This window comes from Stegostoma tigrinum, chromosome 19 (assembly GCF_030684315.1).
Source record: "Stegostoma tigrinum isolate sSteTig4 chromosome 19, sSteTig4.hap1, whole genome shotgun sequence".
Taxonomy (NCBI): domain Eukaryota; kingdom Metazoa; phylum Chordata; class Chondrichthyes; order Orectolobiformes; family Stegostomatidae; genus Stegostoma; species Stegostoma tigrinum.
This window is the reverse complement of record NC_081372.1, coordinates 60,939,111-60,958,349: the sequence shown is the minus strand read 5'-3', so window position 1 is coordinate 60,958,349 and position 19,239 is coordinate 60,939,111. Positions and strand designations below refer to the sequence as shown.

General features: G+C 41.1%; 1 protein-coding gene across 2 annotated transcripts in view; it reads right to left on the bottom strand.

Moving 5' to 3' along the window:
• Positions 1–4,028: 4,028 nt before the first annotated feature.
• ppp4r1l (protein phosphatase 4, regulatory subunit 1-like) overlaps positions 4,029–19,239 on the bottom strand; it is a 105,581-nt gene continuing 90,370 nt past the window's right edge. For both annotated transcript variants that reach the window (XM_048549713.2, XM_059652892.1), the window contains exons 18-20: positions 18,586–18,720; positions 18,069–18,210; positions 4,029–5,992 (exon numbers count right to left, since the gene is read on the bottom strand). In XM_048549713.2, coding sequence (XP_048405670.1) covers positions 5,844–5,992; positions 18,069–18,210; positions 18,586–18,720 — 426 coding nt within the window. In that variant the 3' untranslated portion in view covers positions 4,029–5,843. The remainder of the gene's footprint in view (positions 5,993–18,068; positions 18,211–18,585; positions 18,721–19,239) is intronic.

Below are 19,239 nucleotides of genomic sequence, written 5' to 3'. Positions count from 1 at the left end.
GAGGGGATAGGTGAGAGGAAGAACAGGTTAGGGAGGCAGGGACGAGCTGGGCTGGTTTTGGGATGCAGTGGGGGGAGGGGAGATTTTGAACCTTGTCAAATCCACATTCATACCATTGGGCTGCAGGGTTCCCAAGCGGAATAAGAGTTGCTGCTCCTGCAACCTTTGGGTGGCATCGTTGTGGCACTGCAGGAGGCCCAGGATGGACATGTCATCTAAGGAATGAGAGGGGGAGTTGAATTGGTTTGCGACTGGGAGGTGCAGTCGTTTATTGCAAACCGAGTGTAGGTGATCTGCAAAGCGTTCCCCAAGCTTCAGCTTGGTTTCCCCGATATAGAGGGGGCCACAACGGGAACAGCGGATGCAGTATATCACATTGGCAGATATGCAGGTGAACATCTGCTTAATGTTGCAAGTCTTCTTGGGGCCTGGGATGGGGGTGAAGGAGGACATATGGTGGCAAGTGTAGCACTTCCTGCAGTTGCAGGGGAAAGTGCCGGGTGTGATGGGGTTGGAGGGGACTGTGGAGTGGACAAGGGAGTCGAGAGAGAGTGGTCCCTCCGGAAAGCACACAAGGGTGGGGGTGGAAAAATGTCTTTGGTGGTGGGATCGGATTGCAGATGGCGGAAGTGTCGGAGGATGATGCATCAGATCCGGAGGTTGGTGGGGTGGTATATGAGGGTGAGGGGGGTTCTCTTTTGGCAGTTATTGCGGGGACAGGATGTGAGGGATAAATTGCGGGAAACATGGTCGAGGGCGTTCTCGACCACTGCGGGGAGAATAATTGCAGTCCTTGAAAAACGAGGTCACCTGGAGATATAAGGGAGTGGAATGCCTCATCCTGGGAGCAGATGCGGCAGAGGTGAAGGAATTGGGAATAGGGGCATTTTTCCATCCCCACCCCTGTCTGCTTCCCGGAGGGACCACTCTGTCCGTGATCCCCTTGTCTGCTCCACACTCCTCTCCAACCCCTTCAGTGATCTGTGGACCTGAATGGTGGATGGTTGTGGATCAGAATGCACAAAGCACTTGGAATAAAGTAGATGAACTGACAGTGTAAAGGGGCCAATTGCTATGATCTTGTAGCCATCATGGAGATATGGTTACAAGGAGATCAGAACTGGGAACTTAATATTCAGGGATACTTAGACTTTTGGAGAGACAGTGACCTAGACCTCTTCCTATTTCTTAGGGTCTTAGGTGCTTTAATATTGTATAGTAATCTGAGATTTTATCAAAATATTTATGAAAACCCATTCACCGGTATAACCTCATCTATTCTACTAGTAATGTCCTCAAACAATTCAGTAGGTTTATTCAACATCATTTACCTCTCATAAATAAAAGTTGACTTTATAATACCATTGGTGTTTTTTTTCCAAAACTATTCTTATCACATCTTTAAACTATAGCATTTTGCTGACTATAGATGGTACACTAACTGGTGTGTAATTCTCTCCTTTTTTATCTCCCCCCCCCCAACTAAAAACAACTGAGTTACATTTGTCACTAATCAATATGCCAAGATTATTCCAGAATCTGCAAAATGTTGGAAGATGGAAACCACTACATCCATGGTCACCCCCGTTTAGGCAATTAATTCTTATGGGTATAAACACGAGCAAGTGATGCTACATCTTTGCAAATCATTGGTCAGACTACATTTGGAGTATTGTGTTCAGTTCTGGGCACTTAGGCTTATTCTCCTTGGAGCAGAGAAGATTAAGAGGTGACCTTATTGATGTGTTCAAAATTGTGAATATGGTAAAGAAGGATATTCTGTTACCACTAGTTAGTAGTCAGTAACTCGGAGTCACAATTTCAAGATTGCCAGCAAGAGATACGAGGAGAAACTTCTTTACTCAAGAGAATTGTTAGAATTTGGAATGCACTGCCTAGGAGAGCGCTGAAGGCAGATTCCAGAGGAGGTTTCAAAAGAGAGCTGGATACATATCTGAAACTGATGAATTGAGTGTGCTATGGAGATAGGGCTGGAGAATGGAACTTAGCTGGGTAGCTCTTTCAGCGGCCAGTAGAGAGACAGAGACAATGGGTGGAATGGTCATCTACTGTACTCAAAATTCTTTGATTCTATTTGAAAGACTTTTTTCCTTAATCTGTTCAGAGGATGTGGACAATTAGTTTTGAGAAGATTTGTAGCTCAGGTTGAGGTTGTGGATGGGAGTTTGCTCGCTGAGCTGGAAGGTTCATCTTCAGACGTTTCGTCACCATTCCAGGTAACATCATCATTATGCATAACACCAGCGCTTCACTGGAGGCTCACTGATGATGTTACTTAGAATGGTGACGAAACATCTGAAAACGAACCTTCCAGCTCAGCGAGCAAACTCACATCCAGATGTGGACAACATTGGCTGAACAAACATGTATTGCGCTCCCTTGAAAGTGCTGGTAGGCTGCCTGCATGAATCACTGCAGTCAATAGGTTGTCGGTATACCAACAAGACTATTAGGACAGGAGTTCCATAATTTGATCCACCACTGATCCATCACAGTTCAATACAACCATATTTAAGAGTTAACCAAATGACTGTGTGTCTTGGAGTTGCACTTAGGTCAGACCGGGTAAGGATGGAAGATTTCAGTGTAGAGCAAATCTGCACCGGCCCTCTGAGGAGTTTCCCACCCAGATGGAGACCCCTTTCATCACAAGTTTACCATGGCTAATCCACACACCTGGATGCTATGGATAATTTAGCATGACCATTCACCTAACTTGCACAACTTTGGACTGTGGCATGAAACCACAGCAGGCAGTAGAAACCCACGGTGACACAGGAAGAACATGCAAACTTCACACAGACAGTTGCTCAAGGTTAGAATCAAACCTGGGTCCCTGGTGCTACCATGCTGCCTTTGCTAAAGGGTATTAGTAAATTGGATGGGTTTCATGATCATCAGCTTTTAATTGTTGCCATGCTAGAATTTGAATCCACATCCCCAGAGCATTAGCCTGAGCCTCTGGTTTAGACATTTAGAGATGATGCCATTACACCACCCACTGCCTATGAGGTGAACTACAGATGGAAACTCATTTCGATAAGTGCATATAACTGCAATTTCCTATAATTATACATAATCAAGAGAATGGACTGCAGTCAAGGTGATGGACCTCATTTTCATTCTTCCCTTTCAAGATCAAGTATGTTATTGGAAATACAGTCAATCAGATCCAAACCATGTAGATGGGCCCCAATTGAATTTAGGAGTTGAAATACCTGGCCTGACATGTTATGATGCAGGCACAAAAGAGGCACCAAATGAAACTCAAACAACAATAGTCAACATTTTGACGACACTGATTACAAAAAGGGTCTTTAGATCATTAAATGTGTAAATACTGAAAACTTCTGTAATGTTTCAACTTCTTATTTTATTCAAACAAGGGCAACTTAAAACTGTTTTGTAAAGCTACTAGGTGTTGCTGACTTCTTTTCAAAGCAATATTTTGGCTACTCTGTCACAGAGAGAAGCACAAGACTATTTTTTAAAAAAATCTTGCATGGAGTGCAGGCTTCACTCTCTAGGCCAGCATTAGTTGCTCACCCTGAATTGACTTCAAACTGTGTGGCCTGTTGCACCACTTCGGAGAGCAGTTGATAAGTCAACAATATTACTGAGCGTCTAGAAGCACAGATAGGCCGGGCCATGTAAGACTGGCAGATTTGCGAGCAGACTAATTTTATAATTCCAGATTTTTATTTTTGGTAATGAATTGAAACTCTCCCCTGCAGTGGGACTTGAACTCATGTCTGTAGGGTGTTAACCTGGGCCTCTGGATTACTGGACACTGAATTAATCAACGCCTTCCAGGGTTACAAGCTGACCTTGGTTGTAAGGCACTGGTTAACTTGATGATAATTTAATCATGATTGGGATAGTATTGGATACAATGTCACATTATTATTGACTAAACGTATGCTAATGCCATCAAGGGATGAAAGTAATGAGAATACACAAATGTATTACAGCAACACAGTATTTAATGTTAATTGTAAAAACTCAAACTTGTAACTATAGTTACAATACAATCAGCCTTTTCACTATACAAAAACCTCATTCTTATACACCATGTCATAAAAAATGCTTGGTAATACGAGTCAGCATCAAAACAAGGCAAGTGCAAAGGCAAGAATTCCTGATGCAAGGCATTTCTGTTACCATAAACCAAAGAGGAGTACATGGTAAAACACGAGAAAAGATGTTACATATTCAGGGAATGTTCAAAACCTCCTTAACCGAGACTTGAGGGCAATGAACTTGCATGTAGCAAACCCATTCCCATCAAGAAGCTTCACGAGTTGATCCACCTTACTCTCATATCAGCAAATCCAATGTGGCAAAACTTCAGTTATTGTGCCCAGTCAGGTACAGCTCATTTAGTTCATTCAGGTGAAATTGCAACACCAACTACCCCAGTCCCCATTTCACTATGCTGAGCTACAAGATTTGACACTGCACCGATTTCAAGAGAGGGGAACTTAGTGGAACAGTGGAGGGTGTTTTAATTACTGAGCGAGTCAACGAGCAATGAAAACAGTACCCTTGTGGCCAACACACTTCCAGAACACTTAAAGATGAATTCAACAGCAAAAATAGTTAGATATATAGATGTAATGTATCCCTGCATTACCTTAAAAGCACCCTGCAGTTTTATCTCCTTACCATATACTGATCAGCAGATATGGAACCCATAGCAGCTGGTTTGAAGATAAAAACATTTAAATTAAATTTAAAACAAAATAATAAAGCTCATTCTACTTCACATTTACTATGTGCACTTCTGCATATCAATTCTCTAGTATTTTTCATTAGTGGTATGAACTGCATTCTTCGTGCTGCCGAACTCTACAGCAGTGTGAATTTGAAGTGAAGAGGAGACAGTTAAAACATCTGCATACAGAGTCCAGTCTGCTGGTCTCAAGTGCGAATGCACCTTCCCTGTAGGGGTTCCCATAACCAACATGGCTCAGTTACTCATTAAAAAAGATGGTGGGCTCGGTGTGGTGGGGGTCTATTAAAACAGTGCATATACTCTGCTCATTTCCCCTGTCAGCATACTGGGCAGTCATCATGTTTCATGCCACTGAGAAGTCAATGTTAACCAGCTAAGGGAACAGTTCAATGTGGCTTCCAAAGTGCAAATGGAGAAGTAGCTGCCCTGTGGGGAGGGGAAATTTAGGAGATAACTCTGCAAGTTTCAAAAAAGTTAAAACGTGCCTGAAATCAGTTGAAACGTGCCTGAAATCTCTGCATTGCATACTTTCTGAAACATTCAAATGTACATCAGTTGGGATTATATCAATACAAATAAAACTGTACAAAATTAGAAAAGCGAGGAACGCATACTCAAAAATAAAGAATATCGAATTGTAACCATTTCCAAATTACAAAGTTCACTTTTAGAAATAGGACTGTTAGGAAATAAAAAAAAAAAGACTGTCAAGAATCAGAGGGAGTTTTAAAAAGAAACTTTCTAAGGAGTTTGGATCTAAAAATAGCTGTAGATAGTTGAAGAAATAGGGGCACATAAGGCTCTTGTGTTCTCCAGGTTTGTTAGTGAATTCCACCCCCCCCAACATTCCCTTCCCTCATTATAAAAGCTCTTTGCAGATCTATACACATATTTAACAAAGAGGATGGTGCCCTGCATCCTCCAGTCCAGATCCAGCCTGTAGACCAAGATAATGCCCACTTGACCCCCAGGTATCACCTCCACCTTGTGTAGAACTCGGGGTCGGGGGTGGGGGGCTTACCGGACGCATCAGCAGTTCAGAAACTGCATGCCGTTAAAGAATTAGACAAGTTGGTCAGAAAGGTTTTCAGTTTATAAACGAGGTGGTGTTCACAGGGTTGTTTCGAAGTTCAGCACTGGCAAAAAATCTCACATCACGGTCACGGTCTGACTGCAGAATAAGAACGATCTCTTCGACTGCTTCTACGTGAGGATTCTCCGCCTCTGTGAAATACGCTGGGAATAACAAAGAAGCCGCACAGCATTAAACTCAGCCCAGTCACAAACATACACCATTCCACCCATCTTACTGTCTCAAGCTCTTTGAAATAGCCATCAGTTTGTCTAAGTCAGTTCTGAAGAAGGGTCTCGGGCTCTTTGAAATAGCCATCAGTTTGTCTAAGTCGGTTCTGAAGAAGGGTCACAGGACCTGAAACATTAACTCTCCTTTCTGTCCACAGATGCTGCCAGACCTCCTGGTCTTCTCCAGCAATTTCTGTTTTTGTTACCAGCTCATGCCACGCTTTGTCTTTCAATGCTCTTGCAACATTGTGCCCTTTAATTATACATATCCAATTCAGTTTTAAAATTGCTATTAAAATTGCTTCAAAGCAGTACTTTCCAGATGATAACCCATTGACTAAACAAATGTCTGACCTTCCAGGATCACAAAATTATTCAGTGTAGTATTCAGCCTATTGTGTCTTCACCGGTTCTATTCCCTACTGCTAATCTCCTGCCTTTTCCCCATATTTCTGAATATCATTTCTATCTAAATAATCATCCACTTCCCTCTTGAATACCTCAACTGAACCTGCCTCCACCAGATTTCCAGGCGGTGCACTGCACAGCCTATTTGTTGTGCAAACAGGTTTGCTCACATCACCCTTACTTCGTTTGTACTTTAAATCTACGCCATCTCATTGGTTTTTTTTCCTTTTATGAGCGGGACCAGTTCCTTCCGATTTGCTCTTCCTGGCCTGGCTCACAATTTTGAAAACCTCTAATCAAATTTCATCTCAGCCTTCTTGTCTGCAAGGAGATCAGTCCCAACATGTTCAATCTATCCTCATAGCTGAAGTCTCTCCTTCCTGGAACCATTCTTGTAGATTCTTTCTGCACAGTTTCCAATGCATTCACATCTTTCCTTTCATGTGACTTATCCCACAGCTGTGCACAATATTCCAGTTGAAGTCTAACAAGTGCCTTGTACAAGTTCAACATCACCTCCTTGTAAATGTTATTAATTGAATTTAAATTTCATAAGCTGTCATGAGGAGATGTGATTTCACATTCCAGAGCATCAGCCTGGGTTACTGACATTATTGGTAGCGGCTAGAGTTTATAGTTTACATGTTGTTGGAACTGTAAAGAGTCAGTGTGCAAAACTCTCAAATGACAAGCATCCCTCCTCCACAACCTTTTCAATGGACTGAAGATTGTCTTCTGCAAGTTAACCACAGCGTGGGGATTAATGGTCTTTGGAGGACAGAAAAGGTATACCTTGTGGAGTGCAAACATTAGTCCTACTGTATCAATTATTTCCTATCTATATTAACATCTTGCAGGAGAAATCATTAAAAAAAGGTGGGTGGGTATGTTGTGGTGAGGATATAAGGAATCTGCAAAGAGGTATACATTGGTAGTGTGAATGGGCAAAAACTTGCTGGATGGACTTTAGGTAGGAAAATGGGAAGTCATGACTTTTGGTGGGAAGAATCACAAAGTAGACAGGTAAATGGAGAGAGACTCCAAAAAAAAACAGGTGAGGCACACAGAGATCTGGGTATTTTTGTGCACCAAACACAATAAATTAGCATGCAGGTGCAGCAAGTGATGAAGACAGCAAATGGAATTTTGGCCTTTACTGCGAGGGGGTGGAGTTTTAAACACAGAAACATTTTCAACTGTATAGCACGTTAGTGAGGCTGCACCTGAAGTACTATCTACAGTTTCGGTCCTTAATTTTGAGAAAGGATATCATACATTTGAGGCAGTTCAAAAGAAATTCACTGGGCAGTTTCCTGGGACGAAGCCATTGATTTATGACAAACAGCTAAACAGTTTAAGCATTCTTTCATACAAGTTTAGAAGAATGATGCATGATCTTATTGAAAGATTCTGAGGGGTCTTGACAAGGTAGATATTGAGGTAACACAGTGTGGAACTGGAGGAACACAGCAGGTCAGGCAGCATCAGAGGAGTAGGAAAGTTTATGTTTCAGGTCGGGACCCTTCTTCAGAAAAGGTACCTTCTTCTTTCTGAAGAAGGGTTCCAACCCGAAAAATCAACTTTCCTACTCCTCTGATGCTGCCTGATCTGTTGTGTTATCTCTAGATATTGGGATGTTTCCACTAATGCATGAGATAGTTACAGAATAATGGGACATTCATTTAAAACTATGATGTAAGGGAATTCCTTCTCTCATACTGTAGTGAACGTTTGGAATTCTCTACCTCACAGACTGGTGGAGGCCAGATCACTGAACATACTTAAAAGAGGGCATATATAGATTTTTGATCAGAGATAATGGGAACTGCAGATGCTGGAGAATCCAAGATAACAAAGTGTGAAGCTGGATGAACACAGCAGGCCAAGCTTGGCCTGCTATGTTCATCCAGCTTTGCACTTTGTTATCTATAGATTTTTGAAATGATCAAAGCCTATGAGGTACTGGCATGAAAGAGGAATTAAGACCTGGGCAGATCAACCATAATCTGGATTTGGATGAGGCAAACTTGAGAGGCTAAATGGCCTACTCACACTTCAATTTCTTATGTTAGTTTCCTCTTGAAGGTACCAATGCCATACCAGTTCTACCAGATTCCTCAAACAGCTCCCTCACTGGACTCTTCTTTGTTATTTCAGCCTAGTATGGGCTACTCCACCATATTTGCCACAGGTCAGAGTGGCCCATTACTAGGTGTCCAGACATGTATATTTCTAACATGTGTTACTCAATAATTAAAAGCAGGAACACTATTTCTAAAATTGTCACTGGATGTGGAATAGCATTTATTACTCATCCCTAATTGCTCACAAGTAGGTGGTATTCTATTATGGTGTAGGTGTACTCACAGTGAAGACAGGGCGGGAGTTAAGCATTTTGTCCCAAAGATTATGAAGGAATGTGAAATAATTCAAAGTCAGGATGGCACGGTGACTCAGATTTGCAGGTGGCAGCATTATCATGTTTTTGTGTTCTCTCTATCAAGAGATCGTAATAGCATGGCACTTCCTGGGTGCAAATGCCGCTTGCCCAAGTTATTAGCCCAAGCCTGGACGTCATACAGGTTACAGAGTTTATACAGTCAGAGTCCAATAGCGTGGAGACAGGCTCTTCAGCGCAAACTGGTCCATGCCAGACCAAAATATCCATCACGTTATTCTCATTTCCCTGCACTTGGCCCATATACTTCTAAACCTTTCCTATCCAAGTGTTCATGCAAATGCCTTTCAAAAGTTGTTAATGTGCCCATCTCAACCACTTCCACTTACACCTTATTTCATATGTGTACCACCCTCTGTGTAAAAAAAGTTGCCCCTCAGGTTCTCATGTATTCTTTCCCCTCTTACCTTAAACTGATGCCCTCTAGTCCTCAATTTCCCCAACCCTGGGAAAAAAAGACTGCATTCACCCTATCCATGCTTGTCATGATCTTATATACTTCAATAATGATCCCCCTCAATGTCCTAGGCTCGAAAGAAAAAAGTCCTAGCTTGTCCAACTTCTCTCCCTGTAACTCAGTCCCTAGCATCTTGGCAAATTCTTTTTAAATTTCTTCTGCACTCTTTTCAGTTTAATAGCAAGGTGACCAAAACTGAACACAATGCTTCAAGAGCAGCCTCCCATCTGCAACATGGCTTCCCAACCTTTAATGTTCAATGCCCTAACTAATGAAGGTCAGTGCACCAAAAGCCTTCATCACTGCCCTGTCTACCCATGACTCCATTTTCAGAGAACTGTGCACCTGAATTCAGAGGTCCCTCTGTTCCACTACACTCCATAAGGCCCTACCATTCAGCTCTCTGATGAAGGGTCTAGGCCCGAAACGTCAGCTTTTGTGCTCCCAAGATGCTGCTGGGCCTGCTGTGTTCATCCAGCCTCACATTTCATTATCTTGGATTCTCCAGCATCTGCAGTTCCCATTATCACTTTCACCCTGAAACTCCTACCTTGATTGGAAATTTCCAAAATACAGCACCCTCACACTTAATCTATATTAAACTCCATTTGCCACTTCTCAGCCCACTTTCCCAGCTGATCAAGATCATGCGGCAATTTCTGATAACCTCCCTCACTATCCACTTATTTCATTGTTGGAAAATTAGGATACCACTTACTTTTATGTCATCCGCAAACTTACTAATCATGCCTTGTACATTCTCATCCAAATCACTGATTTATATAACAAACAGCAATGGACCCAGCACTGACCCGAGGCACACTATTAGCCGCAGGCCTCCAGCCCGACAAGCATCCTTCCACAATTACTTTCTGCTTCCTACCATCAAGCCAACTGAGTATCCAATGTGCCAACTCTCCCTGGATCCCACGTGTTCTAACCTCCCAGAGTAGCCGACCTTGTGGAACATTATTTAAGTCCTTACTGAAATCCATATAGGCTACATCTACTGCCCTACCCTCATAAATCTTTCTGGTCACTTCAAAGATCTTGATACATATGGATGGGGGCTGCTTCAATATTGGAGTTGCCAATGCTGCAGGACGCCTTGCAATCATTAGTGAATATTCCCTGTACTGATCTTATGCCAATGCGAAAGTCACTGCTGATGAAGATCTCAGCTGATGCAATACCAAAAGAGCTTGGGTCATTTTTTTCCCCTCGTTTCCCACAAGTTCCCACAGGCCTTTTGTATACCCTTTCCCACAATCAACAGCACAGCCTCAGCTCAGATCCAACTCACGAACGTAAGACCCTGCGAAATAGCAAGAAGGGTATGCCATCTGGATCCTCGTTCTGCCATTCAATAGGATCATGAATGATCTGACATTCCTAGGAAGGAGATTGTGAAACTTGAAAGGGCTCAGAAAAGGTTTACAAGGATGTTGCCAGGGTTGGAGGGCTTGAGCTATTGGAAGAAGCTGAATAGGCTTGGGCTTTTTCCCCCGAAGCATCAGAGGCTGAGGGATGAGCTTATAGAGGCTCATAAAATTTACGAGGGGCATGGACAGTGAATAGCCAAGGTCTTTTCTCCAGGGTCGGGGAGTCCAAAACTTGGGGGTATACATTTAAGGTGAGAGGGGAAAGATTTGGAAAGGGACCTAAGGGGTAACTTTTTCCAAGTAGAGGGTGGTGCCTGTATGGAATGAGCTGCCAGAGGCAGTGATTGAGGCTGGTACAATTACAACATTTAAAAAACCATATGGATCGGTATATGAAAGGAAAGGATTTAGACGGAAATGGGCCAAAAGCTGGCAAATGGGACTGGATTAATTTAGGGAATCTGGTCAACATGGATGAGTTGCACCAAAGGGTTTGCTTCCATGCTGTACAGCTCTATAATGTCAACTTCCTGTGTTTTCTCTATAAGCCCTGGTTTCCCTACCAATCAAGAATCTGTCTGTCCATCCATCCATCCATCTCTGCCTTAAACATACACAAGGTATCTGTCCATACACAGCTCTGTGTGGCAAGGAGCTCCAAAGACTTAAACCTGAGAGAAAAAAAACTCATCTCAGCCTTAAATTAAAGGTGCCCCTGACCTTGAGGTGATGCCCTCTGGTCCTAGACTCTGCAATGAGGGGAAACATCCTCTCAGCATTTACTATGTCAAACCCCTTAAGGATTCTATATGTTTCAATGAGATCACCTCTCATTCTTCTAAACTCCAGTGAGTAGAGTCCCACCATGTCTAGGCTTTGGTCAAAAGACAATCCATCCAAACCAGGGATCATTCTAGTGAACCTTCTCCGAGAACTGCCTCTAATGAAATACAGATAGCTCTGCTATAAGGAGTGTTTCAGTAATGTGAATTGACTGTAATGTGATGGATGAATAGCAGATACAGTTTGTATATCGAGAACTTTCCGCTACACAGGTATAACGATTTCCCTATAACATGATTTTCTATAGCGCAAGGTTAAACAAGAAGGCAGCTATCACACTATACGAGAACTACCTGTAATATCCTTTCTTAAATAAGGTGACAAGAAATGCTCACTGTACTCCAAATGTGGTCTCACTAGCACCTTGTACAGTTGCAGTAAGGCTTCCCTATCTCATATTCCAACCCTGTTGAAATAGGGCTAACATTGCATTAGCCTTCCTGTTTTCATACTGAACTTACTTTGCAGCTTTCAAAGTTTTGTGCACAAGTACACCCAAGTCTCTTTGTACTGCAGCTCTGCAATTTTTCTCTACTTAAATATTTTTATTTGTTTTTTCTCCCCCCCTTTTGTTCTCCCTTCCAAAATAAACATCACATTTCCCACATTATACTCCATTTGCCAACTTTTTGCCACTTATTTAATCTATCAATATCTGTCGATAAATGGCTGGTTTCCCTTTCACAACTTGCTTTTCCACCTATCTTTACAACAGCTGCAAATTTGGCGATAGTACCTTCACTTCCTTCCTTCAAATCATTAATATATTGTAAACAGTTGCAGGCCCAGCACTGTTCCCTGTGGAACCCACTGACTGCAGTTTGCCAACTTGAACAGAACTCCTTCTCCTCACTGTTTTCTACCCATTAACGAATTCTCTATCCTTGGCAATATACTACCTCCAACACATTAGCTCTTAACATCTGACTTAATATTCCATGAGGTATCTTGTTAAACGCCTCCCCGAAGCCTAACTACAACACATCTACTGGTTCCCCTCTATCCACTCTGGTTGAGATTTCCTCAAAAAGCTTTAATAAATTACTTAGACATGATTTCCCCTTCCTGAAGTGTGCTGACTCTGCTTGATTAGACTGTGGTTTTCCAAATGTGCTATTACATCGTTAATAATTGAATCAAGCAATTTTCCAACAATAAATGTTAGGTCAATCAGCCCATAGTTACCAGCATTATCCCAATTCTTCTTCAAAAGGGGTGTCACATTGGCAGTTTTCCAATTCTCCGGTGCTACTCCATAGATTTTTTAAAAATTATAACCAATACATCCACTATCTCTGTAGCTAATTCTCTTAGCATCATAAGAAGCAAGTCATCACTGCAGGGAACTTATCTACTTTTGGTCCCATCAGAATCTCTAGTGACGGTACTTAATACCTCCGTATATTGTTTAGGATTAATGGGATGCTCAAAGTAATTTCCACTGAAAAGATTGTTGTAGAATATCTGTTTAACTCCTCTGGCAATTCCTTGTTTCCCATGAACATCTCCACAGATTGTAAGAGGCCTACATTCACTTTGACCTCCTCTTCCTTTTTATATATTTAAAGAAACTCTTACTGTTGGTTTTTATATTTCTCGCTAGTTAACCCTCATAACTTACTTTCTCTGCCTTTATTATCGTTCCATTCCTCCTCTGCTAGATTCTGTTTATCCCAGTCTTCAGGGCTGTCACCAACTTAACTCCTTGTAGGCTTTTCCCTTCACCATTATATTCTCCTCAATCTTCTTAGGTTAGCCATGGTTGGTTTATCCCTCTCCAAGAACATTTCCTCCTTATTGAGATGTTTTTGCCAAGAAGCACGAATTACTTCCCAAAATGTCTGCTATCACTTGCTTACTTTTTCTTGCTAACCTATCTGTCCAATCCACTTTTGCTAACTCTAACCTCATTTAACTGTAACTCCCTTTACGTGAAACGCTATTGTTTCTGATCCAAGTTTCTCACCATTAAACTTGCTTCATTATTAGTTACAGATTCAATGCAGCGCCATGACATTTTGCTTTCGGAAACTATCCCTAACAACTTTATGAATTCATTGTCATAGATACCCTTTCCAACTTGATTGACCAAATCAACATGAAGATTAAAGTCATCCATAATTATTCTTCTGTTCTTTTTACAAGCTCCTATTATTTGTAGATTTAAACTCTTTATTACAGTGGAGTTACTAGCTGTCACTTATTAACAGTACTGCTCCCACTACCTTTTCTATCTCTCCTGTCATTCCAAAAGGTCAAAATTCACTGAATGTTAAGTTCCTGGTTCTGACCACTTTGTAATGATGTCCTCGTAATGGCCATGAGATCATTTAACTTGATTTGCGCTTTCAATTCTGTACCTTATTCAGAGTGCAACGTGCAAACAGATCGAAAGCTCATAGGCTTATCTTTTTGTCATTTTTAATCATCCTAATTTTTCCTTCGTACTGTGACCTTTTGTACGGACGGTACTACAGTTCACTTATTATGGCATTGGCAAATGTGAAGAACATACTTTTAAGTAAATGTAGCAACATGGTGGCGTTCATAGAGAAAAAGATAACAGTTAGAGCGGAAAAACAAACGATCCATCTATAGAGAGGTACGGGGCTAGTATTTGAAAAATACCATTGGAAACTTTCTGCATTTAGTAATGTCCAAATACCTGACAAGTATTGTGTAAGCTCAGATGATTTAGACCTCAATGCATTACACTTGAAAATTTACCCAAATTCAAACATCATAGTGGGACTAGTTGCTTGCACAGGAATTAGCAGAAGTTGGTAATTTGGCTCAAGTTTGCTCTGCCATTTCATAAGCTCATAGTTGATAAGATTGTTACCTTTAATTCACACCTCCTTAACCCTTTGACTCCCTTGTCAGTCAAGAACTTAACTCAGTTTTAAAAATCTTCAATAGCCATGCCTTTACAGTTGTCTGGGGGTCAGAATTCCACAGACTTTCAATCCTCTGAGAATATTTCCTTCAATTTAAATGAGAATCGCCTATTTTTACTGTGCCCTTTAGTTCTTGTCTCTGCCACAAGGAGATACATCCTTCAGAAACCATCCTGTCAAGTCCCCTCAAGATTTGTTACATTTCAATAAAATCACTTCTAATTCTTCTAAACGGCAATCAACATAGGCCCAAAACTTCATCACAGGAATTGACCGAGAGAATTCCTGAGCTGCTTCTAAAGCAATAACATCATTTTGAATTAAGGAGAGCAAAGCTGTACACATATTAAATATCCTTACTTTTACATTCCATTCCCCTTCCAATGAACAATATTCCATTTAGTTTCCTAATCTCTTGCTGTGAAGTGATGGCCAGTGGTACTATCGCTGGACTGTTAATCTAGACACCCAGATAGTATTCTAGGGACCCAGATTTGAATCCTGTCATGGCAGTTGGTAGAATTGGTACAGTACTTTCATCAGCAGGGGAATTGAGTTTAAGGACCGTGAAGTTATGCGGCAGCTCTACAAAACTCTGGTTAGACGTCACTTGGAATATTGTGTTCAGTTCTGGTCACCTCATTACAGGAAAGATGTGGAAGCTTTAGAGAGGGTGCAGAAGAGATTTACCAGGATGCTGCCTAGACTGGAGGGCAGGTCTTATGAGGAAAGGCTGCAGGAGCTTTTTTCATTGGAGCAAAGAAGGATGAGAGGTGATTTGATAGAGGCGTACAAGATGATGAGAGGCATAGTTAGTGGACAGTCAGACGTTTTCCCAGGGTGGAAATGTCTATTATGAGGAGGCATAATTTTAAGGTGATTGGATGAAGGTATGGGAGGGATGTCAGAGGTAGGTTCTTTACGCAGAGTGTGGTCAGTAATGCACTGCTGGCAGTGGTAGTAGAGTCAGATACTTTAGAGACTTTTAAAATGACTCTTGGATAGGCGCATGGAGGATAGTAAAAAGTAGGTTTTGCAGAGTAGATTGATCTTAGTAAGATAAAAGGTCAGCGCAGCATCGTGGGCTGAAGGGCCTGTACTGTGCTGTACTGTTCTATGTTCTATCTGGAACTAAGAGTCTAATGATGGCCATGAATCCGTTGTCGATTGTTAGAAAAACCCATGTGGTTCACTCATGTCCTTCAGAGAAGGAAACTGCCACCCTTACCTGGTCTAGCCTACATGTGACTCCAAACCCATAGCAATGTGGCTGACTCTCAACTGCCTGCTAGCTAATTAGGGATGGGCAACAAATGCTGTCTAATCAACAATACCCTATTCCTGTTAATGAATAAAAAAACTCACATATTAACTTTATGATTTATAAAACAAAATCCTTCTGTACTGCAGAGTTCTACAATCTCTCTTCATTTAAATAACAATCTGTTTTTATAGCTTTCCTGCCAGAGTGGACAACCTTACATTTTCTTACATTATATATCAATTGTGATTTTTGCCCACTCATTTGTTAACGTGCATTCGTAGCTCCTTATATCCTCTTCACAAGTTATTCTCTGACCTATCTGTGTGTCATCAGTAAATTTAGCAACCATTCAGCCCCATTATCAAAGTCATTGATACAAATTATAAATACTTGAGGACTCAGTATTAGTTCTGTGGTGCTCCAGTGGCTATATCTTACCACCAGAATAGAATATCCTTTATTACCTTTTTAATCCTTACTGTTTTCTGTTAGCTAATCAACCCTCTATCCATGTTAACATGCTCCATTCTACACCATGAGATTTTATTTACTGCAGCATTGCTTAATATGCCACCTTTTCAAATGCCTTCTAGAGAACAAGCACTCCACATTTATATAGATTCCGCTTTATCCATGTTCCTGTAACTTCCTCAAAGTACTCCAGTAAATCATTAAAACACGATTTTCTGTTGACCATGTTGACTCTTTCTGATTGCATGAAGATTTTCTAAGTGCTAGGCTATAACCTCCTCAGTAATAAATTCAGGCAATTTCGCTGTGACAGATGTTAGTCGAAATGGCCTATAGCTTATTGCTTTCTGTTTCTTCCTTTTCTTGAATAGAAGAGAATTACATTCACTGCTTGCCAATCTGAAGGGACCTTTCCAGAAGCGAAGGAATTTTGGAAAATTAAAACTGATGCATTTACCATCTCAGCAGCCACTTCTTTTAAAACCTTAGGATGATATCCATTAGGACCTGGGCTCTTGTTAGCTTTGAGGTATAACAGTGTTCTCAGTACCCTTTCTTTGGTGATTGCAATGGTTTTAAGTTCCTTCCTTTTTCCATCTGCACAAATCACTAAAGGCTAGTGTACATATGCATTCAGTAAATGGGAGCAGGACAATGAGCTTTTTTAGTGTCGTGCCTCAAGAAGGATAATATAGCATTGTGGGGTATACAGTGAGAATTATACCAAGTTTTAAAGAAATAATTGTGACAGGTTGCATAAACGTCTGCTGTCTTCACTTCGGTTCAGAATGTGATCATACTGAGGAGACTAAAATAATTAAAGGATTTGGAAAAGCAGGCATTGAAAAGTTATGTCCTCCTTCACCCAGAGTGTTGGATATATGGAATGCTGTCTCAGAAAGCAGTGGAGGCCGACTCTCTGGATACTTTCAAGAAAGAGGAGGCTAGAGCTCTTAAAGATAGTGGAATCAAGGGTTATGGGGATAAGGCAGGAACAGGATACTGATTGTGGATGATCAGCCATGATCATAATCAATAGTGGTGCTGGCTCAAAGGGCCGAATGGCCTACTCCTGCACCTATTGTCTATTGTCTATTGATAGAGGATCCTGAAGACAGGGCATAATCTCAACTAGATTATGATGTGGAGGTGCCGGTGTTGGACTGGGATGGACGAGGTCAGAAATCACATGACACCAGGTTATAGCTTGCCAGGTTTATTTGTAAAAAAAAACAAGCTTTGGGAGCATAGAACCTTCATCAGGTGACAAGGGGTTATGCTCCCAAAGATTGTATTTTCAAATAAACCCAATGGGCTATAACCTGGTGTCGCGTAACTTATGACGTTGTCGACTAGGTTAAATCACTTTGGATTGGAATCAGGAATAATTTTTGAGACAGTAATTAAAATCTTGACGTTTCTTCCCCAAAAGCATGGGAATGCTAGACTATTGTAACTGAGCACTGATTTTTATTAGCTCAGGTACTCAAAGAACATAATGCTAATGCAGGAAAAGTAGCCAGTGTGTAAATAAATGGGCAATAGGGAGCTAAATAGCCCAACCTGATGTTACTAAAAATATACCAATATTACTCAAAATAATTCAAAATTTATTATTCTACAAATTGCAACTGGTATACAATTTTGGGTTATCTGGAGGCTCACTGTTTTGAATCACAATCAACATGCACACAGAAACCCGATGTCAGTTGAACCAATCTAATTGTGACTTATTATGTGAACAATAACTCCTAGAATCCCACAGCAAATTCTCATTGTTTTAAATAACTAATTCCCTCATTTAAGAGCACCATATACTTTCATATTTACTTTTCTCCAGTAATGTGTGCCTTAGTGCCTTGGCAAGCAGCACTCGTACATTCGGAACAGGATCAGTAGCCAAACCAAGTAGACTTGGAAGTAGGTGTTCAACAAACTGACTCACTGGCATGCATTCCTCCTCCACAACAGCCTGTGTACAAAGGAGAAAGTTTTGAATTAATTTTAAAAAACATTAAAAAGCATCTTTAATTAGGACCTTTTGATCCTTACCACACCTTTTGTATTTAAAACATTTTTCCTTCTTTTTATTCTGGAGCACCCCAAATCTTAAGGGATTACAATGCTTAATCTGCAGCAGCAGCTACTTGTGTTAATTTAGAAAGTAAGCATCAGTACGATATTCAGTGGAAATGAGATGGGGCAGAGGGCAGCAGTGATAGTGGAAACCATAGATAACCCGATACTGTTCCTATTTCTTTGGCTTGTCGTTAAATATTCCCACAGTCAGCAGTGAGAAAAAGTGGTGTCACTTTAATGAAAAGGAGGAATTATTTCACTCACTCACCTGACAAATGAAGGCAAATGCCTGACGTCCAATCCACTTGGAGCAGTGGCAAAATCGAAGTGTGAGCTCATTCATAAAGTTCACAGCTAATGGTTCACTGGCAGTTGCATAGAACTTCCTTAGAATCTCCACCACCTATTGAGTAATAAAAAAGGCCTATTAGTGAAAACAAGCAAAAATGTAGGAAGCAGTACTTCTTAAAAATCTACATTTATTCCATAGACAGCTTTGTCCATCAGTGTCACTTTGGCAATCTCCCCTCATGGTCCCATTAACTCACCACTTCCGAACAGAAAGTTATGTAGCAGATGACAGTTACCCCAATGTTTTCCCTCTTTTTTCTACCCCCCGCCCCATTGCCAGTATACTGATCTAGCTAAAATATTTCTTTGTTTATTTTCTTTCCCCAAATCTGAAGGCCCAAAGCCTAAAACTTTAGCTTGCCTGCTCTCTTCACAAATGCTGATGTTTACAACAATTCCAATTGCAGTTACACGTTGTTCAGAGATTTAGTAATATAAACAGCATATAGAATGTTTGAACAAAAATTAGGGGAGCAAACACAGGCCACAAAATATCTTTAGCAGATAGGATAAGGAAAACCCCCGCAAGGCATTTTAAGTATATGAAGAGCAAGGGAATTCCCAGGAAAGA